General features: G+C 45.4%; 1 protein-coding gene across 1 annotated transcript in view; it reads right to left on the reverse strand.

Moving 5' to 3' along the window:
• The window catches only part of TGS1 (trimethylguanosine synthase 1), a 255,651-nt gene that overhangs the window by 115,848 nt on the left and 116,345 nt on the right, over positions 1–23,458 (reverse strand). The window contains exons 9-10 of the mRNA XM_085605608.1: positions 7,453–7,608; positions 3,170–3,313 (exon numbers count right to left, since the gene is read on the reverse strand). Coding sequence (XP_085461734.1) covers positions 3,170–3,313; positions 7,453–7,608 — 300 coding nt within the window. The remainder of the gene's footprint in view (positions 1–3,169; positions 3,314–7,452; positions 7,609–23,458) is intronic.

The raw sequence follows: 23,458 nt of genomic DNA on the forward strand, positions 1-23,458 counted from the left end.
ATGAGAGGTGGGACACCTCTTTCCATGAGTACTATAATAATGAATAGTTGAGAAGGTAAAGAAGAACAGCGTTTTGGTGCCCTCTATGGATACAACAGAATCGTTTTAACCATTAATGCAGAGGTCTTCAAACTGTGCGGCGTGCCCCCCTGGGGGGGCGTGGATGGGTTCCCAGGGGGGCGCAGATGCCTCTGAAAGTACATGTAAATGAAGATGGCCTGGAAGTGCGGCAATGTTTATTTGCTGCATTTCTAGGCTGTCTTAATTTACATGGGGCCGGAGGTCAGTGAGTGTGCTGCTGTGGGCTTGGCTGGGCAGTGTCTGGAGTCTTATCTCAGGCACGCCCTAGTTTATCACAGGTCTTTGAAGACCATTTGCATATTTACAAACCTTTTTAAACTGGTTGCCAAGGCTTAGTTTTTTTTCTGGTTCCAGTCCCTCACTCTGCCTATTCCTTACATTTGTGTTTTACAATTACTGTAGTGTGAAAATGCATTTCATGAAAGGGAATATAAAGTAGGGTTTCCAATAGAAAAATGCCAGCCATGTGCTGTTTAAAGAGCCTGCAAAGACCTTGACTTGACACTAAATAGGGTTATAAAAAAAAAAAGTATGTATTCATTTGTAATGTGACTTTTCTGTCTTTGTTCCCTTTAACTATCAATCATGAATCATTCAGGCCGCCCTAAAACACAATTAAAAGTGCTTTGTATTTATATTTGCTGTTCGAAGTACGCACAGATAAGTGCTGAAAATACGGCTTTCGGTGACTGTTTATTTTTGTACTGTCTGCGACATCAAAATAATGAGCTGAGAATCCTAATCGTAAGACTGGAAGTTTGTTGCAGGATCAGCACATTATTCATTTCCTTCACCCTCAATCCCGGATTAATGCCATAATAGAAATAGTTTAACATATCTGAAACCCTACGCCACCGTCAATAACATGCTGATTTACTTCAAGTGTCTGAGAATGCACCCTGCATTCAGACAACTCACTCCTCATTCCCATCCTTCACTTTCACGCTCACCCTGCACTCACAGCGCATAGTTATGGATTTCCCGCATTTGCGGAGAGAAAGCAAAAGATACACAATTGATGGACGGATTAGCCACATACTCCATCATCTGCTGCATAATTTCAAGATTTAAAAAGTAAACTTGTTTCTAGCTCAAACGGTTCAAAAGTTACTATAAATGCAGCAACACATGTTATCTCGCAGTGGAAGGCCCTTTCTAAAAGTGGACTGGTCACCTTTCTGTTGCTTATTGCTATATGTGGGTGTTAATGTGGCACTTATGAGGGGCAATAAAGGCTAGGACAGTGTTAACAAATGTAAAAATTGCAAACTAATGCTGTAATGCTATTACAAAATATGCAGCATTATGCAGCATAATTTGTCTTTGCTTGCAGCAGAATTTAGTCAACCCGGCTGCATAATTTGGCCTTCTCCTGCCGCATAATTCCAGAGGCCCTGTTTATAGTGCTATGAGATCCCAGCCTGTGGCAGAAAGCACTGTGAATATGTAAGTCATTATTTTAAAACTGTATTTACATACTCTAAGCTAGGCTGCTGTAAAATGATGCATTGACTGAGATAAATCAAGTTTTTACAAAATATACTTTTTAGTAATAAGTAATCAAACTGTATCTAATGCAGACATTTTTTAAAGTGTCTCCACTTTTCCAGATCTTAGCTGATAACACCCTTACATTACATCTCAAAAGAATAAATCTTTGCCACCATGAAGCTTTAAGCAGAGCCACTGGAATTATTCAGCAGAAGAGGACCACATTATGCGGCAAGTTTGACTAAATTATGCAGCAAGAAAAGGTAAAATGTGCCACATTTTGTGGTTAGCATTACTTCATTATTTTGTCATTTTAACTCAAGGTAACACTGTCAGGGGAAATATTTCACCTCATTAGTACCAGTTTAACACCCAAATACAGCAGTAAGCATCTACAAGATTACAAGACAATCTTTGCAAAGGGCCTTCCACTGCTCCGGAACACTTTGTCATGCTTTAAGTAACTTTTGTTCCGTTTGAGCTACAATCAAGATTTTTTTGTTGAAATCTGCAGTATTATGTATAAATGCAGTAAACTGATAATTATGTGGAAAACACTGCTGCTGAGGAAACTCCTAATTCCAGTGGCCCTGGCTTTAAGTGACTCAATCAATTAATGGCTGGTAAGAAGGCTGGTTTCTTTTTTAACTTTCTGCACTACCACCACACCCATCGATTTCAGGCAGAGGCCCCTCAAAGTCAGTATTAACCATTCAGGGGCGGTTTTTGTGTGAAAGCAGAGTCCATGGCAGGGCTGCATTCAGATCCAGAGCCCGAATCCTCTCGATCCCTGGGGCCTCACAGAAATCGTCTAGGAGACAGAAGAAAGGAGCGGGATTCATAGATATTGTCAAAGAGAAGACCCAGAATAGGGAGCACTGTATGGGGACTCATTTTTAGGTTTACAAATGGCCAGAGACAGCTTCTTCAGAGAGATACCCCAAAGAAGGGGACAATATAAGTGTTTTTTTTTTTTAAGGGACATTCATTAGTGATGCTGGTACTATTGTCAAGTGTGTAAGAGGCCACTGCTGGTTATCATTAAGGAAGCAGATGCAGCAGGCCTGGGGCCCAGGGATTTGAGGGGCCCACTGCATCACAGTTATTACTGTCTACCTTTAAAAAAGGGGCATCAGAGCTTATTTTCATTTCAAACATTAGGACCGAGGTGATGATCCGTCATGGTGGGGAAGAAGTAAAAGATGCAGGAGAGATAGCCTGCTACTCAGGACTGCAGTTATCATTAGTGCAGCAGGTGTAGTTGCATTGGGGTCAGAGTGTGAGGGGCTCAACACCCCAATTATGGGAAGCAGTTTGTTTGGGATAAGATCTGTTTTTGTTGGATGCATTTGCTGTTTTATAAGTCTCATATTTAGTGCGGTTCATAAGCTATAGAACAAGTATTCCTGAAATCATCTCATAAGCCCTGCTCCCTGCACGCAGCCATGTCCCTCCCGCTCCCCCAATCCTTGCCATATAGTTTTGGAGGGGGGGCCTGAACTCAAAACTTTTGCTTAGGGAGGGCTCAGAGTAAAAATGTTTGAAGACCTCTGCATTAATGTTACAAAGAATGAAAATTATGAATCCGCAAAATTACCTCTTTTTCCTGCTAAAGCAAACTGAATGGCATTTCCTCCAACCCCGCAGAAAGCATCAAGGATGATTTCACACTTTATGGACTGGGCAACTCTGCCCGCAATGTGCTCTGCAATTTTCTCAGGTGTTACTGAAAACCAGCCCTCTGATAAGAACAAACAAACAATGGGTTACCTCAAAAAGAATACATGATAACAGAATATACAAGTTATGAACATGACAAATATGAAATATCGCAATTATCCAATAGAGAACAAATTTTACCGGTGACAGAGAAAGCAATAAGAGCAATAAGTGTGCATATATTCTTGAGTTACAGTTGTTGAGGGTTGGGGGGTAATTGTGGGAGGAGTTTTTTTAAAAAGTCAGAAAATGTATATATAAAAACTAATTAACAAGGGAGCGTGGCCAGGCCGAGCACCAAGATGACAGCTCGTCTGTGAAGTTCCGGACCTGCTGAAGTTTCATCACAGCCTCTACCGTGCTCAACGCAGTCCTCACGGTGATCTGTGGGCTGCGTTAAGTCCTCTGGCTCGCAGAGGGCCTGGTGAGGCCAAAAAGTAGATCCAATATTCCTTTTGGAGGTGCAGCGGCCGGCACTGTCGGCTGCCTGATGCGGCTCTCGGAGGCCCCACAACGACAGGGGTCATGGGCAAGCCTGAGGCCGCAGCGTAGCAACCTGAGGCCGGGGACTGAGTCACGGCTATACTCCTCAGCAGGATGCTGCCTGCTTCAGCATTTGGGCAGCCGATTGACGCGCGGGCTGCGGCGGTGAGTGCCTCATATTACTCACATGCCCTCCTTTCTTTGCCTTGGCTGGGCCTGAGGACCGATACTGCTGACAGGAGGTTAGGAGATGGGGCAGGGAGTTGAATAATGCAGAGGGCTCTCCTCTTCCCCTGCTGAGGCTGAACGAGAATTGCATGGAGCTGAGCATGATGAAACGCGTCCAGCTTTTAACATTGTGAGTAGTGGTGGCTGCTCTACTTGGTCACTTGAGGAGCGTGGAAACCCTGGTGATAGCAGGCTTTTAAGGCAAGACTATGAGCCTGGTGCTGTGATATTTGGAGCCTAACACTTAGGTATCTTACTTCTGGGAACAATTCCAGGCTACCACACTGGACTAACTTTGTAGGGCCCACCGGTATGCTCATTTTTTGGGGTCTCTTACCGGCTTCTCCTGCCTAATTGGGCACTGCCTACAGACTCCCTCAGTGCGCGCTGGCAAAAACATAGTTATCTCCCTCGCTTAGAGTCTGGTTTCTTTTTCCAAACAACAGCACACACTCAACCGAGCAAAGGGGCGCACTGATCCTGGGCAGAACCAACTCTCATTTGATGCTGCTAAGACGCCTCGCCGTGACGACTGACGGCCCTCCACGTGAATGCTGAATCGTCAAGTCTCATGTTTTTGATACTCCTACTGAGGTGTCCAATTGTTGGAAACAGCAACGCACCGGCTCTGTTTCCCCAGCCTCCCCTTGATCGCTCTCCATCGACCCCTGAACACTATATCATGCTGTTACTACACTGGCGGTGTGCACCCCCACGCTGTGAAGTGTTGGATTCTTTACTGTATTCACTTAGTATATTGGCACATAAGGCTGTACATGCTCTCCTCATAACTTCATTGTGTTTTCTAGCTGTATCCTTTCAGCGTTGCCTTCCCCCAAGGAGATCTCCTGTTGTTTGACGGGGAAATGTTGGGATTCACCTGATACCAGTTAATTTGCTATCTAATGTGGTTGGGGGGCAGGGCGGTGTTGGGAAGGTGCTTGTTTTGTGTTTGATGACTGTTATCCACAGGGCATTGCTTCTACTTTAGACTGGCTTGGGGCTATTCGGTACACTGCTGCGCATTCACACATATATTTGCGGTCTGAATGACATTCTCAGGTAACAGCCCTGGGACAGGGGAGCTGAGGTGTATATTGTGGAATGTGAGAGGATTATCCAACCCACGGAAGGGACGACAGGTGCTAGCTTATCTTGCTGACATTCTTTACAAGCGGCATATTTGCAAGAGATTCACTATGCCCAGAACTCATCCAATCAGTTTGCCTCTAATTGGGGAGGATAATCGTTTTTTTCGCAAACAACAGTACTTACTCTAAAGGGGTATGTATCCTGGTCCATAAAGCAGTACCATTTGACGAACATGGGGTGGTTGATGATCACGAAGGCCGTTATTTATTAGTAACAGGCGTTCTTGCTACAGAAACTCTGCTCCTGGCAAACATTTATGGCCCCAATGTAGATGCCTCTGATTTCTTTCCCAATAATTCTACACATATCTACCAACTCTTCCTTGATACTGTCCTAATGGGCGGGGATTTCAACCCAAAGTAAAGCCCAACTGTAGACTCAAACTGTATGCTGATGCTTTTTGGAGATTGAGACTCGGCTGAGGTTCATGAACTTTATAGGGAGTGAAACTACTTAATTTGATTTGGAACTTGATGCTCCTTTGAGGTCACTCTTTTCTTGAGCTCTTTAGGAGTAGCATTAGCTTTTGCTTCCATTCATTAGAATAGGGACAGATTCCTTTATGGAACACGCTTGTCAAATTTTACTACTGATGATTCTTACCATGCTATCTTTGATAATTTCTGTAAACGGGATTATCTGACTACCTGAATAAAAAGAATAAAAATAATGTATTCATCTCTAAGAGAATAAAGGTTTTGAAATCAATACACAACTCTCATCATGGACTGAATTAAAAACCTGTTAATTATGATGTTGATTGACCTGATTTCATTTAGTTTCCATTCAACAAAACGGTGGCAAAGATCTGTCGCCTCGAAAAAGGAGATTTAGCATAGAGTTGGAGCCCATTCTTGTAGGTTACAGGTTGAGCTGGTACTGGAAATTAAATTTTGGGCTCTTTCCGAGTTATCAAAATTATCAAACATGTTCCAAAGGAAAAAGGTTGAAAGATTTTGGGTTTTAGTAATAAATATGTTAGTTGTTTGGATGCTTTTATTGCACAAAATGCAAAGGTATAAAAATCCATATTTAACAGGAACTGTGAAATATGGGAAATTTCACAATTTCCTGTCAAACATGGATTTCATCCTCATAATGATAGTCCTCACACCACTCTGAAGTGCCTTACAATTGTCATGGCTGCTAGCAATATGGGAGGGATATGGAACATTAAGGACCAAATTATTCAAAAAATGTAAATTATGCCACACATTCTCGGAAAGTATTATTTTAATCCATATTAAGCAGAAACATTTTTGGGTGAAATCTCAAATATGTGCACATGCAGAGAATTATTAGTTAACTGCTACAGCCACAGAATCGCATCAATCCACTTGCCTTCACCACACTGTCAGCTATTTTAGCAACAATTTATTCATGAAAGGTGAGCACAATCTAACCCTTCTTATGCCAGTCAGTGCAGATTGTTGACTGTCTGCAGAAGAAAACAGCTTTAACATTACAAGGGTCCTATATTGGCATATCGGATCTTGCCAACATTTACAAACCACTTGGAATTTAGCCTTGTGCTTTATGATGCCAAGTGAACCACTCAATGATAACACTGAATAAAATTACATGGTTAACCGTTATGAAGCCTTGACCTTTAGCAGAATGGAGGTCACTAAGAAGTGGGTCCGCTTGCACACACACACTGCTCTATTCCTAATTGCAAAAGGACACACTTGCGGATGTCAGCTGACCTGCACCTATAGGACTTGCAGAATGTTGCAGGCCATGAATAAGTGGTTCAGCTATTCTCAGCTCCTCTACCGTGCTCACAATGGTTTAACAAATGTGCACACATGCTACTTCTGTTTTTTTTTGTTTAAGTTCCCCCCCCCCCCCACCATCCCACTCTTAAGCAAGGTGAGGGGGGAAATTTCTTTCCCTCGCCTTTTTGGCAAGGAAGCCGTCTACAAGGAATTCTTATCCCCCCCTCCCCAGGAGCGGGTTTACATTAAATCCCCGTCAACAAACTGCTGAATTATGGGTTTCACTTAGAATGCTTTCCACCTACCCAAAAAAGGAGCCTCCTTCAGTGATTTTTTCTGGGAAAGTACACTGAAGGAATTTCACAAGGTTTGAGACGGAGTTCGGTTCATGTTTCATTCTCCAGTTACACAAAGAACCAGGTAGAAAAGAAAACAGAACAACAGGTATGGAGGGGGAAAGGAGAAAAGAAAGGAGAGCAAAAGTAAACTACTAGACAGAAAAACATTACAAAGATGCATCTAGACACAACACTCTAAAACGCACACTTGAAAACAAATACACACATCAAGAAATCCATACCTGTGTCTAACTTGATCCCCTCATCAAAGCGAGAAAACAAACGATATCGTTGAGCCCAATATTTGGCTAAATGAGGAAGCTCAGCAATCTCTGGAGGTAGAGGAATTTTACTCTTTATTTTCTTCGTCTTTTTTTTTGTTTTGGTGTTTATTTCAGCTGCAGGGATAAAAGTAACATCATAAACTCAAGAACCAGCTCACCTTTCAGGTGTTATCTTGTTTAGGAAGATAAAGCATTTATGATATTGCACAGGAGAAACACAATGTATCGAACTAGTTGGTTAAGAACCGGTGTCTGCAAAGCTGCCTACTGGCTTTGAACTTCAATTCTCACACAGATAAAAACTGAAATTAGTTTGCCTCGAAATTTGCCATATGAACTGCTAAACAAACTACACCACCATAGGAAATCGATACTCGCTGCATCCCACCAGTAATCAGTCTTGCTAAAAGGGAGTTGCTAACAGGCAAACGCTCTTAAATTAGAACAGGTTTGACTTCAGTCTGCATTCTGATGAAACACAACAAAGAACATAATATCATGGCATACCAAGGTGCTCTTTTCCTCGGGGCAGCAGGAGTTGCTTGATGAGAACTTGGATGAGAAAGAATGAATGAATTTAAGGGAAACATTGTCAAACTGTTTGGAAACTGTAGTGTTGTTATGTCTCTGTGTCGGTCACAATGCCCACTGATCAGGCTTACGGGGCTTGTGCTTACAGACGTACGAACAAGAAGCTGGGGAGTGTAGAAGCCAGCAGAGGGCGAGGATAGATGGATGCTGCTGGACTATCACGAGACATACCAGCCATGAGTCCTATGGCCTCCATAGGGGCATCTCATGCTGGTTACTGCTCAGTCTCTATCTACTGTTGATATTTCTAAGCTGTTATAATAAGGAATATGCTACTTAACAGTATGCATCTGTTCTTGGCATGTAGAGCTGCAGATCTACACACTTTTGCATAGATCGCCATCTGGTGTTGGGCCCGGATGTTTGCAGTTTGTTTTCCCTCTTGGAAAGTCTTTGGAAGTCACGAGGTCGGTGACTCCTCCTTTGGTTCGTATTGCGCATGGGCTTCGGCTCCATCCTCAGATTATTTTTCGCCAGCAGGGAAAGATGGAGCGTAGTAATAATAGTAAAGAAACCCATGTGTGATGTATCTAAATAAGATAGACTGGAACGGATACAGGTAGCCGGGTGGGCGTGTGTAGATCTGCAGCTCTACATGCCAAGAACAGATGCATACTGTTAAGTAGCATATTCCGTTCAAGGCATATGAGCTGCAGATTACACACTTTTGCATAGACTATATAGCAGGACCCAACCCTAGCGGCGACCACCAGTATCTGTTGCAGTGGTTTGAAACAGTGTTTTTAGTACAGCCTGGCCCACACTAGCTTGTTGCTTGGTTTGCACATCTACACAGTAATGTTTTGTGAAAGTGTGCGGCGTTGAACATGTCGCTGCTTTGCAGATGTCATCTAATGGTATGTTCCCTAGAAAAGCCATAGAAGCCCCTCTCTTCCTTGTAGAGTGGGCTTTAGGGGGAACAGATAGCATTTGTTTTGCTTTGTGGTCGCAAATCTGTATGCATTTTACAATCCACCTAGCTATCCCTGATTTAGAGATGGGGTTGCCTTTATGTGGTGGAGAGAAAGAGACAAATAGCCGTTTAGTCTTTCTGAAAGGTTGTGTTCTTTGGATATAGTAAAGTAAGGCCCTTTTAACATCTAGTGTGTGTAGAGCCCTTTCCGCAACAGTTTGAGGTTGTGAGAAAAAAACCGGTAATTCTACCGATTGGTTCAGATGGAAGGGGGAAATGACTTTGGGTAGGAATTTTGGGTTGGTGCGGAGTACAAACTTGTTCTGATGCATTTGGAGAAAAGGTTCCTGTATAGTGAGTGCTTGTATTTCACTGACCCTTCTAAGGGAAGTGATGGCCACCAGAAAAGCTGTTTTCCATGTGAGAAATTGCAGCTCACATTTATGCAAAGGTTCGAAAGGCGGCCCCATTAGCCTTGTGAGAACTATATTTAAGTTCCACACAGGTGAGGGTGGTACTCTGGGTGGAATTACTCTTTTGAGGCCTTCCATGAAGGCTTTGATGGCAGGCACCCTGAAAAGTGAAAGGTGTTGTCTGTTCTGTAGGTAAGCAGCAATTGCTGCGAGGTGTAACCGAATGGATGTATATGCTAGGTTACACCTTTGTAGATGGAGCAAGTAACATATGATGTGCTGTATGGATACATCTAGAGGGTGGATTGTGTTGTTATGGCAGTAAACAACAAATCTTTTCCACTTTGCGGCGTAGCATGCCCTAGTAGTAGGGCGTCTAGCTTCTCTGATAATGTTCATGCAATCAGGGGGAAGGTTAAGGTATCCGAATTCTAGGATCTCAGGAGCCAGATCGCAAGGTTGAGCTGAGCTGGGTCCGGGTGCCTGATCTCTCCATGGTTCTGGGTTAGGAGGCATGGTGAGAGGTGTAACTTTTGGTGTGGCACTACCGAGAGTTCCAACAGCGTGGTGTACCACGGTTGTCTGGCCCATGTTGGAGCTACCAGGATGAGCGTGAGGGAGTGCTGTTGTAGCTTTCGCACCACTAATGGAATTAGTGGGAGAGGTGGAAAAGCGTACACAAATTTGCCTGACCAGTCCATCCATATCGCATTGCCTTTGGACAATGGGTGTGGGTATCTGGGGCGAAGCTTGGGCATTTTTTGTTTTCGTGGGTGGCGAAGAGGTCTATCTGAGGGTGCCCCCACTTCTGAAAGAACGGGTGAAGAACCTGTGGGTGAAGTTCCCATTCGTGGATCTGTTGTCTGCTGAGCAGATCTGCCATGGTGTTTTGGACTCCTGGGACGTGTTGGGCCAGGAGAAAGATTTTTTGCGGAATTGCCCATCTCCATATGCTCTGTGCTAGTTGAGAGAGCTGTGGAGAGTGTGTGCCCCCCTGTTTTTGAATGTAGTACATGGCAGTCATGTTTTCTGTGCGAATGAGGACTGTCTTGCCTTAAATCTGCGCCTGAAAGGATTTTAGGGCTAGAAAGATTGCCAGTAACTCCAGATGGTTGATGTGGAGTAACTTTTGTTGTGGCGTCCATGTGCCCTGCACTGTGAGGTGTAACAGATGAGCTCCCCAGCCGGAGAGCGATGCGTCTGTTGTAAGGATTATTTGTGGAACCGGGTCCAGGAACGGTCGACCTTTGGAAAGATTTGTGGTGTTCCACCACTACAGAGAGCGATGGGTGCGACCGTCTACCAACACCAGATCTGTCAGTTGCCCCTGGGCCTGGTTCCACTGGCGTGCTAAGCACTCCTGGAGTGGACGCATCTGGAGTCTTGCGTGAGGCACTATGAAAATGTAAGAGGCCATCATCCCTATGAGTTGCATAAACACTCTTGCTGGGAGAGAGTGTTGAAGTATGAATTTTTGACGCAAAGCCTGGATGCTTGCAATCCTGGCAGGATTGGGATAGGCTATGGCTTTTGAGGTGTCTATGGTGGCACCGAGGTATTGCTTTGTGTGGGATGGTATCAGCTGGCACTTTTGGTGGTTTACCGTGAAACCTAGCTGGTGAAGTAGTTGGATTGTAGTGGCGGTGTGGTGCACACATTGGTTGTAGGACGTGGCTTTTATTAGCCAGTCGTCCAAATATGGGAAGACGTGAATGTGCTGTCTTCTGAGGTGTGCCGCCACTACTGCTAGGCACTTGGTGAATACCCTTGGTGCTGTTGTGACCCCGAACTGGAGCACTTTGAACTGGTAGTGTTGCCCGTCCACTACAAATCTGAGGTACTTTCTGTGAGCCTGGTGTACTGGAATGTGAAAGTATGCGTCTTTCAAGTCCAGTGTGGTGAGAAAGTCGTTCTGGGAGAGGAGCGGAAGAACCTGTTGAAGGGTTACCATGTGAAAATGGCCTGAATGTATGTAAGTGTTTAGACGCCTAAGATCTAGAATAGGTCATAGAGTCTTGTTTCTTTTTGGTATCAGAAAGTACAGGGAGTAGACCCCTAAATTTTGCTGATTGATGGGGACTTGCTCTATGGCTTGTTTTTGCAGGAGGGAGATTACCTCCTGTTTTAGTAACGTGGCATGTTCTTGTGACATTGGGCGTTGCCTGGGTGGAATGTTTGGGGGGGTAGATGTTAATTCTAGGCAGTACCCTGAACGAATAATTTGGGTTACCCATCTGTCTGAGGTGATGGTCTCCCAGACGTGAAGGAAATTTTGTAGCCTGCCCCCGACCGGAGTGGGATGGTCTGGAGGGAGCAGGGGAAGTCATTGGGTAGGCGGTGTTGCAGAGCGGGCGGTATTTGTTTTGCCTCTGCCTTTATTATTATTGCCTCTATAGCCGCCTCTTTGATAACCCCTTGTGAAGGTGGACTGAGGAGGGGATTTGTAGGACGTGGAGGCGCTATCTGAGGAGTAGCCTCTGCCCGTGCCCCGAAAGGAAGAGCGGCGAAAGGAGCGCCTAGGGGGGTGTGACAGTAGGGCTCCCATAGATTTCGCCGTATCTGTGTCTTTCTTCATCTTCTCGAGTGCCTCATCTACCTTTGGACCAAATAAATGTTGTTGATCAAATGGGTGGTTTAATATGGAGGCTTGTACCTCAGGTTTAAAGCCTGAAACTCTTAGCCAGGCGTGGCGACGGAGGAGGACACTAGTGTTTATGGCCCTGGAGGCTGTGTCTGCCGCGTCTAGGGCACAGCGTATAGAGGTATTAGTTATGATTTTTCCCTCTTGAATCAATTCATTAGCCCTATTTTTGTATTTTTCAGGGAGATGGTGCATGATGGTTTCTAGCTCATCATAATGCGCTCTGTCGTATCTGGCCAATAGCGCTTGAGTGTTGGCGATACGCCATATATTGGCAGCCTGTGACGCAGTGCGTTTTCCTGACGCGTCCAGGAGCTTGGACTCTTTGACAGGTGGTGGTGCTTCGCCTGACGCCTGAGAATTTGATCTTTTCTTAGCTGTGGATACCACTAAGGAATCCAGTGGTGCAGGTCCTTTAATGTAGGCAGGATCTGTGGGGGCGGCTTTATATTTTTTTCTCTATGCGTGGGTTTAGGACCCTAGCCCTGACTGGGTCTTTAAAAACCTCTGGCGCATGTTTGATTACCCCTTTGAGCATAGGTAGTATAGCAGTAGACCTATGTGCAGTATCGAAGGTATCTAGGAGGATATCTTCCTCTACTGGGTCAGTATGTAGCTCTACTCCGTGATAATGTGCCGCCCTCTGGAGTAGGTGGTGAAAACCTAACGAGTCTTCTGGTGGGGATGGCCTGGATGGATAAAGGTCATCCTGTGGGACATCTGGGATGTCTGGATTGTTATAATCATCCCATGGGTCTGGGGATCCAGTAGGAGTGGGGTCTTGTGGCACATCTGCTGGATCGTAGTATGGGTCCCCTTGATCATCATGGTCTGGAGACGGGGTCGGAGAGCGATGAGGCAGGGGTGGAGAAGGTGGAGGGGCGGAGGTGGAGAGGGTAGAGGAGGCACCCTGAAAGGGGAGGTAGCACAGTCCTTCCTCTTTGGAGGTGGAGGTGGAGCTGGTTTGTCCAAATGTCTCTTTTTTGAAGACAGTGCCAAATGTTCAGTTTTTGGATCCTTGGTAAGTGTCTTTTGCAAAGGATCCGGTGTGAATAGTTCTTGCGACACTGGTTGTTCGGTCGGCACCGACGTTTTCGGGGCCAACGGCTTTCTAGGCTTGTCTGTGCCGTGCTTTTTCAGAACCTCCGACTTTTTGTTCAGTGCTGAGAGCCTTATGATGTTTGGTTGGCACCGAGAGGCCGGGTTTCGACAAAGAGGGCTTTGGTGCGGAGCTCGGTGTGGATGTGGAGGCCGATCTCTTCTTCGGTGCCGAAGGGCGTTTTTCGGCACCGCTGGCAGGCTGGTTCGAGCCCGAGCCGCCGGAAGGCTTATTAAGCTTCTTCACCGGGCCCGAAGGTGGGGTGTTAGAAGCAGTGCCTTTGGTCTTGCCTAGGCTCGGAGGCGAAGGCGTGACCGAAGCCTTTTTGTGTGTCGGCCCGGGTGTGGGAGGGGGTATAGTACTCACGACCCTCTGCGCCGGGGTGATGTCGGAAGCACTGACGAGGTCGTCTTCTTCTTCGGTGTGCTGCTGTCCCGGAGCTTCGACGTCGTCCCCGAAGATGTCGACTGGAGCGGAGGTCGAGGAGTGCGCCATGTTGCGTCTGGCCCTTCGATTTCGAATAGTCTTTTTCGATCTAAAAGACTTGCAGGCGGGACAGTCTCGAGCCTCGTGTTCAGGGGAGAGGCAGAGGTTGCACACCTCATGAAGATCGGTGGGGGGGAATTTGGACCCACATCGAGGGCACTTCTTGAAGGGAGTTCTTTCCATCAGCCGAGACCGGAGCCGGGATAGGCCCGAAGGCCGCCGTCGACGACTGGAATCGAAGAAGTGTCGAAGAGAAGGTGATTAATAAGATTTGTATCTGAAGAATCTCGGTGAACGAGGATTTGCGTTGATCGTTCAACATGGAAAAGTTCGGAACCGGAGCGCGAAGTATTACATCCGAGCCCGATGGCGGAAAAAAACAATCTGAGGATGGAGCCAAAGCCCATGCGCAATACGAACCAAAGGAGGAGTCACCGACCTCGTGACTTCCAAAAACTTTCCAAGAGGGAAAACAAACTGCAAACATCCGGGCCCAACACCAGATGGCGATCTATGCAAAAGTGTGTAATCTGCAGCTCATATGCCTCGAACATAATGTTACTAGTATACAATTGGTGTAGTGCTCATATGATTATACACAGGCACCGAGGTGGCACGCTTTACTTCACCTGTGCTGCAGCCATCTCCTGTCCTTTACGGGCGTAGGGGCTATTTTTCCTCGCACCAACCACTTATCTTGGAGTGATGAAAGCAGATGAGGATCATAAGATACCTTAACCCTTCATAGAGGTATCGGCTTTTCTCATCAGAGCTGCTGCCTCTACAGTATCCTCGGATTCACTCACATTTGAGACTCTGAAGCTGTTCAGTCTTGAGGAATCCAGGAAACTGTAGACCTGAAGTATTTTTGAAGCCAAGATTCGGAAGCATACTCAGATGCTCTGCTGGGGGTGGGGATCTAGAGTGAGATGTGTCTCTAGTACCTTCAAAGTTAATGACACAAATACCTAAGAAGGTCTAAATAGCAATCTTATGCCCTTCTTTATGCCCAAAAAGAAAATAAATTATTACTATTGGTACATTTTTTGTTCGACACATATGCTCTGCTAAGACCATGGCCATCATAATCCTGAAGATGCATGGCAAGTATTGAGAGTTAAAAGCGTCAGTTCTGATAAAGTGTTGTAAACTCAGATAACTGCTGGCTGCAAGTCATAATCCTCCAAGAATAAACTGCTATAAACAGTTGCAAGCTAGAAGATATCCTTGCGAAGAACAGAGCCGCATGCACTGCCAACTTATAAGCCAGAGTAGTTAGTCATCATAATCATGAAGAAAAAGCAGCCAGTACCCTGTTGCGTGTTAAGGAAGCAAGTGGAGCAGAGCATCCAGTGTGGAAGACAGGTTAGTGCATATTAGTGTCGAGAGAAAATGCCAGGGGCATGTCAAGGTAGGACAGCAAAGCATTGGCAATCATTCCAGCAGAAGTGAATCAAGAAAACCCAAAACTTCACCAATGTAGACAGGTCACAAAAAGTTGACAAGTCAAAATGAGATGGACAAGACAAAGATTGACAGCAATTTCAACTAAGTATGTGAGAGGTCTCCATTGGCAGAGTACGTGGAATTCATAATGAAGAGGGACTTTTCGGAATGCAGCAGCCTTAAATCTTAAGATGAAGATAACCTTACAGAATGGGTGGTTGACATTGATGTCAATGGCATAAATGTTTCTTTTAGGTGGACACTGGTGCAATCAACATTGTGATAGCTGCTGCCCAAAGTGGGAGTTTGTGAAACATAACTATGAACCTGAAGTGCAGGGATTTGTCTTCCTTTGTTAGGGGGCATTGTTATTTTCCCAGTCCAGGTCCACCATGCCTCAGATAGCAAACCCGGGCAGGGAAACCAGTAAGAGATTATCTGAAACCATTGAATCAGAATTAAGCACACCACATTGAGGCCATGCCTCTCTCAGGATGAGAAGAGACAACAAGGCTGCCACAATAAAAGGAAGATGAAGAACTTTCCAGAGAGACGGCTCTAAGTGAAGCTTTTAAGACTGTCAAGGTGACGAAGTCCTGGCACAATCCAACATTCAATTCTTTGATCCTCATCCCCAACTGATACTGGACACCCAGGGGTACAAGCTGGCAGAGTGGCGTTAATGTCACATGCTCACACATAACTGTTCAAACTTTCGGAATTTAAGTGTTGTTTCTCTGAGTCCACGCTAAAGGGTGAATTATGAGACCCTGCAGAGTTTTGTGAAGAGGTCTCCCTCACTCACAAAGTGAAGATGTTGCTGGTCCATATAACTGAACAAAGCACACTTACGATACAACTTGAGTGCAACCCTGCACATGCCCTGGCACTTTCTGTATGAGACCCCTCGAACCGATCACACAATAATTGGACTATACCTCCCCCAAACTGAGCAGGGTGGGTTGTGACAGAGCTACAGGATGCCCCTATGATCTATCCCTAAACGGTTTCTTTTCAAGAGGTCCAGCAGTTCTCAGGAGGTTTGTGGTTCTCAAGTGCTTTAACAGATTTGCAGGCTGACTAGAGTTTCAGGTACCAACAGTTGCAAACAATCTAAATATATAAATGGTTGTTTGATACTACTGCCAACATGCTACAAAAGATATATATCTGCACAGCCTGTAAATCTGTTTAAGACTATTTATCCTTCAGCAATTTAAGAACACAGGAACCCGCAGCAGGCAATGGAGCTATATGAATCACAGGTTCTGAGATACTCCACAAACCCATCACTAGAACCTTCAACAACTTTAATACAGATAAATGTGTATCTGCAAACAAAGTACATCAGCAGACCAAATCCTAACCCAGTCTGACACAAGCTCTAGACCCATGCATGTCATGGGCAGACCTGGCTTAGCTCAAATATTTTTATCAAAACTATAGGTTCTCAAATTTGGAAGATCAAGGCACACTAGGGTGCATACTGATCATTCTGTGGTTTCACGCAGCAACGTGCTGGTGCCTGGATGCCAATGGATGGCTGCTAAAGTGATGACTAGGAAGGTGATGGGTCAACAAATTTGCCATACCCTTGTACTAACTGAGCTACCAGGAAGCCTGTGAGGGTGCAGGCACTGAAATCTAAGTTGAACAGGACATGTAAATACTGAAATGAAATTTTGCCCTTTTTGCCGTCTCTAATGTATCACTGTGGACAGTAGGAGTGCTCGAAGGAGCAGGTCATTCTACCTAGCATTATGCAACTGAGAAGTGTATGGCTAGCAACATAGGCAATTATTCTGTAGTTAGATATTGGATAGGATGCAGAAAAGCTCTGCATGCAAGTATTATTAACCAGGTCACATTACAAATCAATGTCACCAAAGGAAATGTTATACTATGATCCACTATGTGCTGAATGGACATAATAGTTTAGGCCCTTACCTCAAGTGCAAATTAGGACTCCTGAATGGATTCATACAAACCACAGGAGAGCAAGTGAAGTGTGTTTAAAATGTGACCAGCATAATTGATGTAAGTACCCACGAATTGTACCTGACAACTTAATGCACCAATGCAGAAACAACAATTGATGGACAGAATGCAGAACAATGTCATACATTCATCCCAGGACAAAGATCTGGGCCTAAATCCATCGTTTTTTTGCTCACCATGCCATTCCAATTTGGACCCAGCCATATGCAAATTAGTCTTGACCCTGCACCCAATGGGAACAGTCCAGCCCGAACTGCCAGGCCAGTTCCTCCCTGGACTGGAAACAAGCATCCTAGGACCACTTTCGGGCTTTCAGCCCTCATTAGCCAGGATAGCCAGATTCCAGTGGCATGGAGAGCACGGGACCGACGTCTGGACATACCCGTCCCAATCGGGGTGACAAATGCAAAAACAACAATTGATGGACAGAATGCAGAACAATATCATACATTCACCCCAGTACAAAGATCTGGGCCTAAATCCATCGTTTTTTTGCACACCATGCCATTCCAGTTTGGACCCAGCCATATGCACATCAGTCTTGACCCTGCGCCCAATGGGCACAGTCCAGCCTGAACTGCCAGGCCATGTCCTCCCTGGACTGGAAACAAGCATCCTAGGACCGGTTTCGGTAGTAGACTGATTTGCATATGGCTGGGTCCAAACTGGGGTGGCGCAGTGGGCAAAAGAACAATGGATTTAACCCAGATCTCTTGACTGGGGGAGAATGTTTGAATCATTCAGCATTCCGTCCATCATTTGTTGCAATTATACTTTTCGCCTTAAGTGGGATGGGTATGTCCTGACTTGGGTCCCTTGCTCACTGTGCCACTGGATTCAAGCTAGCCTGGCTGATGAAGGGTAACATACCCCAAAACAGGTCCCAGGATGCTTGTTTCCGGTCCAGGGAGGACCTGGCTTGGCAGTTCGGTCTGGACTGTTCCCATGAGGCATAGGGTCAAGACTGATTTGCATATGGCTGGGTCCAAACTGGGGTGGCTAGTTGGCAAAAGAACAATGGATTTAACCCAGATCTCTTGACTAGGGGAGAATGTTTGAATCATTCAGCATTCTGTCCATCATTTGTTGCAGTTAAACTTAATGCACCTTGGCTAAGCTAGATGTGCATGGTCAAGGTTAATTTAAATGGCAATTCCCATTCGCCATAGAGTTACCTATATTAGAGGCTATTAGACAGCATACAGTGCAGTGATCAGTAGTAGAGAACCGATCCTTTTACTAAATTTGACACAGCTATTAAGTATACAAAAGACAGTTATTATGCAGAGCAACTCATGAACACACAGCTTCGTATAGTCAGCAGTTAACAGAGCATCACTGGCATGACATATTTCTTGGTTGGGCACCAGGAGCGACGAAAATTCTCAATCTGGTGTTGCACCCCTTCATTTGGCCGTTCATTGCCTTTGCTATATTAGCTATCATAATGTGCACGCTATATTTGAGCACTAAATAGCTGTACGTTAGAGTGAAGATGTTTCATGCAATGTTTAAGGAACTCCATAGTAATATGCCTGTGAAAGCAATCAAATGATTTAGTTTTCGCATGCATTGGCACTCAAACAGGATGGAGTGTACAGTATACAGTGGAATACTGTGGGAAAGACATTGTGACGCAACAGGGTCAATTTGCTTCGGCAGTGCTGATGAGTGAAAATGAATGCAGAAAACCCATGTACCACGCAGAAATAGCAGATCTTGTGACGCTTGTTTTTGCCATTTTCAATAGATGCAACTAACTGCCAAGGTGCTGTGTTGAAGTTTTACTGAACCAGAACGAGTCTGGGAGTAGTTTCATAGACCTGGGAGGCTGATTGATTGTAACTAGTAAGAGTAAGAATTGAGAGGATCCTGGGTTAGCAAAAACACTGTTAACATCACGAGAACCACTGGAGTGGGAAAGGAACATGATGTTGTGCAAGTCAGTTTTTAATGTATAGAATTAGGGGTGTAAAGCCACGGTGAAGCTCTGAGACTGTGTTGTGCAGATCTGTTGTTGCACCCACAGCCGCTGCCTCTGCTGCACCGCTCCTAAGGCGGTCGGAGTGGGCTTCCCGGTGCAACTAAGTTAAGTACCAGGGGTTGAAAGGCCAGATTCTCCTGTGCTATCCTGATTTACAGAATTTCTTTAATGCTTTTGCTTTACTGCATTGTGAGTGATTTCAGCCTGCCTCTTACTTGCGCCTTTAATGTGCTAGCTTTACATTATAAATATACATGCAACCATTCAGCTACTGTATAAGCATCATTGCAAAGATGTGTGTTTAGGCTAGTGTTTTATTAACGTTATAAATAAACATGTAACCATTCTGCTACTATATACCCATCACTGTCAATATATGTGTTTGTGTTAGTGTTTTAGTAGCCATATTGCATTCTTCTCACTGAGTGTCCTTATTGATTTCTACCTGATTGATATTGCTTGGGTTGGTTGCCAGCAGCCAGTCCAACACAGAGAAGAACTGGGCAGCTATTGAGAGCAAGTGCTTTGCCACAGCGTGGCCTGACGAGAGATCCGCCCTTATTTGTTTGGCACTAAATTTATAGTGCAGACAGATCATAAGCCACTAAAACGGTTGATGGCTATGAAGGGAGAGAATCCCAAGTTGTTGAGATGGTCTATTTGTTTGCAAGGGTCAGACTTTGTTGTGGAGCACAGAGCAGTTTCGAGGCATGGGAAAGCGGACAGACTTTCCGGCCAGTTTTACTGATCTGACCACCCAAACTCTCCGGGTTAGGAGTTGATTTAGGATGCTCTAATCTTGAAGGGGCATCTGTTGGGACGGAAACGTCCTCTGCATGGTGAGAAACGTGTACCCTTGCCCAGAGTGCCCAACTGTATTGTTGTCTGGATCCCAAATGCAATTTTTTTGTCATAGGTGAACACGGATCATGCGTGTGCACCTATGACATAGGCCGGTCTCATGGACTGTGGTCTTGTTGGACCGGGAGGGGAGCCCAAAGCACTACACTCATAATGCTGGATAGCTACTGCCTTCACCAAAAGTTAACCGGCACAAGAGCAGTGGTGGCAGCATACAGTGCAGTGAACAATAGTAGAGAACAGGTTCTTTTTAACCTGTGTCTTTGGAGTGAGGCCTACAGGTACACTTACCTTTTTAAAAGTACAACTGCTGTGTTTTTAACTCACCCCTGGCCTATAGCAGGTTTATGTGGATGTGTGAGCGTGGTGAAAACATGTGCTACGTGCTGAGTGCATGTGGGCTCTCAAGAAATGCACAACACCAAGGATGAAGCGGAGTATAGTGCGCACATGGTAAATGTGTGTGTGCTGGGATGGTGTGTTTTTAAAATAACACTCTAATACAGAACAGAGAGCAGAGACTGCAGTGCTGAACAGTGAGCACAGACTGACTGACTGTGCTGCTTGTGGGATTGCTGGTAGTAGGATAATACATGAGGAAGGCAGTACTAAGCAGTTCGCGTGCTGTGTATGTACACTGAGTGCAGGAGTGCCTGGACTAGTAGATAATATGGATGACCATGGGTTCCATTTTGGGAAGCCCAGTCCTGCCTGGTGAAAACTTGATGGGTAGAGGAATTCCCCAGGATAGAATTGTGTATTGCTGTATTCCTGTAAGATGGGTTGGCCGGGCACTGGATGAGGGGAGAGCTAGGCTCTTTGATTCAGTGACAAATCACAAGGACACATCTCTGAAAGAGGGAGGTGGGGTTGATAAGAGAATTATAAAGAGTAGAGCTGAGGGTTCAGGATTAACCTTTGATGCACATATCACTGTGGCTGACATCCAGGTGTGAACTCTGGTCACTTCCATATATCATGCTGTGGGTTAATCAGCTTTGGAGTCTTGTTTGACAGCCTTCCTTCAGGAGGAAGAAGAAAGGGGAGAGAAGTCTCTTTCAAAGAAGCAGAACCCCCAATATAGAACTCCAAAGTTCCAGACCGTAAATTACATTTTTGTGTCTGGAAAAAAACTACAAGTAGGGGAGTACGAGACCCCAAACTTTGTCATCTGCTGAGCAGCCAGCGGGCCGTGTGAGACGAGGAAGCTCTGCAAGACATCTGCCTGTGACCAGGACTAGAGGCCTCGCCTGCTAGTCTCACTGCTGGGTGAGGGGACATCACCCAGGGAAGCCAAGATCATCTGCCCCGGAACCTGGGAGCACCAGCACCTGCCTGCTCACCAAGACTGGCGTGCCCATAATGAAGAGGAGAGCGTTAGAGGTAATGAGGTCCCAAAGAGAGCCCTGGCGTGAGGCCTCTCTGTGCTAGGTGTGAGAAATCCAGTCCTGCACAGCGCGGGCTTGTCTGATCTCAGGATGGCTGCAGCCTAGGAGGGCTCCCGTAACTGCTCCAACTATCCTTCAGGAATCGGGTTTACCAGTGAACAAACAAGTGCAAAAACGAAGCATGACTTAGCACTAGGAAAGAGCTACCAGATGACACTTTCACCATGACCGGGAACCCCCACGTCGAGCAGATACCCGTGTGTTGTCACTGCAGCCTACCCAAATAGCAATACGTAGAAGCGACCGCCGAGTAAAGACTGGAGCCAGTCGCATAAACAGGAGACAGCGCACGCGGTCTGGCTCCTGCGTGTGCACAGAAGAATTATTAAGCCCATCAAAATGGGAAGCGGAACGTATCCTGCACTGATCATCCTAAGGAGCAGAGGCTTGGCCTGGCCGTGCCTGTCCCAGGAATATCTTGAAGAAAGGGCCCAAAACTACAGCTGGAAGCAGGACCGTGCAGTGGCAGGGCAGAGGTACATCAGCGGAAACGCAGCGATCGGTGATGGGTGCAACAGCGGACCCAGCGACTCTGCGGTGAGTGGAAAGTGCTGCACTCCCACACTGGACACTAACGGGCACCTTCCCACGGCACTAAGTGCCCTGCAACAACTCGCACTCACCACCTGAGCACCATACAAGCGCCAGAGGCTACCAGCACCACCAAGACAACTGGGACACGGCTGGAGAATATTAAGGCAACTGGAGGTTAAGAACATGGTGCAGGGAATACATAATAAATTAATGCGGGTTAAGTAGACCAGAATTAATCACAACTCCAATTTGAACAGCGCAAATCGAACAGGAGCACAGATGAGGAAACAGAGTCAGTGGCAACGGAACAGGGGGCTACAGCTAGAGAGCCAGGAGAATGATATATGCCAAATACTAACTGCAATGCAGCAAAGCCTCCTCACAATAGATGGCAAAATCGATTACCTCTACTACAGAATGGGCTGCATGTCAGAGTGCATAGATCAACACAGCAAAAGAACATAGCTGTGAGGGGATTACACATGTAGAAGACTCCATGTACGCCAACAATACCAAATAACAAATTGAGAGACCCAGTGCAAGTGATAAATTGTTTACTTACACAAGTGGAAGATTATAGAAAACTGACTGGCTGCAAACTGACTGGCAGAAACAGCAACTCTTCTCCATGTCTGGTTTAGCGCACAAATAAACGTCTAAACTTGCAGATCTGGTTTTGATGAGGCAGATAGAAAAAATTTAAATATCTGTGAGCACATGATGCACAATTCCTTAATGGCATGGTTTACTTTAAGACAGGCTGTGCACCCCCACCCTCCGTACCTCAACAACATTCTGGAAAATTATCCCCGTCACTGATGAGATCAACAGCACTAGTCACAATGGTGATGTTGCAAAGATGGCTGTGTGTGTTGCAGGGTGCAATGTTCCTGGTTCTCAAAAGTATTTTTCACAGACAGGATAAGCTAATGTGCTAAGTGTTGTAGGTCGGGTCATGTCCCAGTGCTAAAGTGGAAAGTGTGAAATTGCCATATGAACAACTGGACCTGGGAACCCCAGATTTTGATCATTATTATAATTTGGTCTCAGCTATTATACATAGACTGGATGGAGGAAGCTAAAACATTGAGAAAATTAAGTTGACAGACGCTGAGGGAGTATTTGACTTTACGAAAGCCTCTGCCACATAAAATAATGGTAGACCTGGGGTGGTGGGGGCTGTCACATTTAATCTCCCTAATGTCGAACGTGTGGACACAGAGTCAACAGGAACTATAATTTCCGTCCTGAGAAATTGCTGTGGTACCTACCACACTTCCATGTAGTTAAGAAAGCGGTAATGCCCACCAGATTGTTGCAGGGTGGATGTAAAAGGAAGAGACGTGTTTGAAAACAGATGATTTATCTTTTTTATTTTCCCAGAGGAACAATTTGGAAAAAGGGCAAACAGTTTCTGTCATTTACTAGACTGTCCAGAGTAGCAAGTCTCATCTGGAAGAAGCTTCCATCTCAATTCCCAAGTAAGAATGTTGCAGCATTGATAGTTACACCAAATAGTATCTGAACTATATCGCCACTAAATGGGGTAT

Source organism: Triturus cristatus, chromosome 5_1 (genome assembly GCF_964204655.1).
Source record: "Triturus cristatus chromosome 5_1, aTriCri1.1, whole genome shotgun sequence".
In the NCBI taxonomy this organism is placed as follows: Eukaryota; Metazoa; Chordata; class Amphibia; order Caudata; family Salamandridae; genus Triturus; species Triturus cristatus.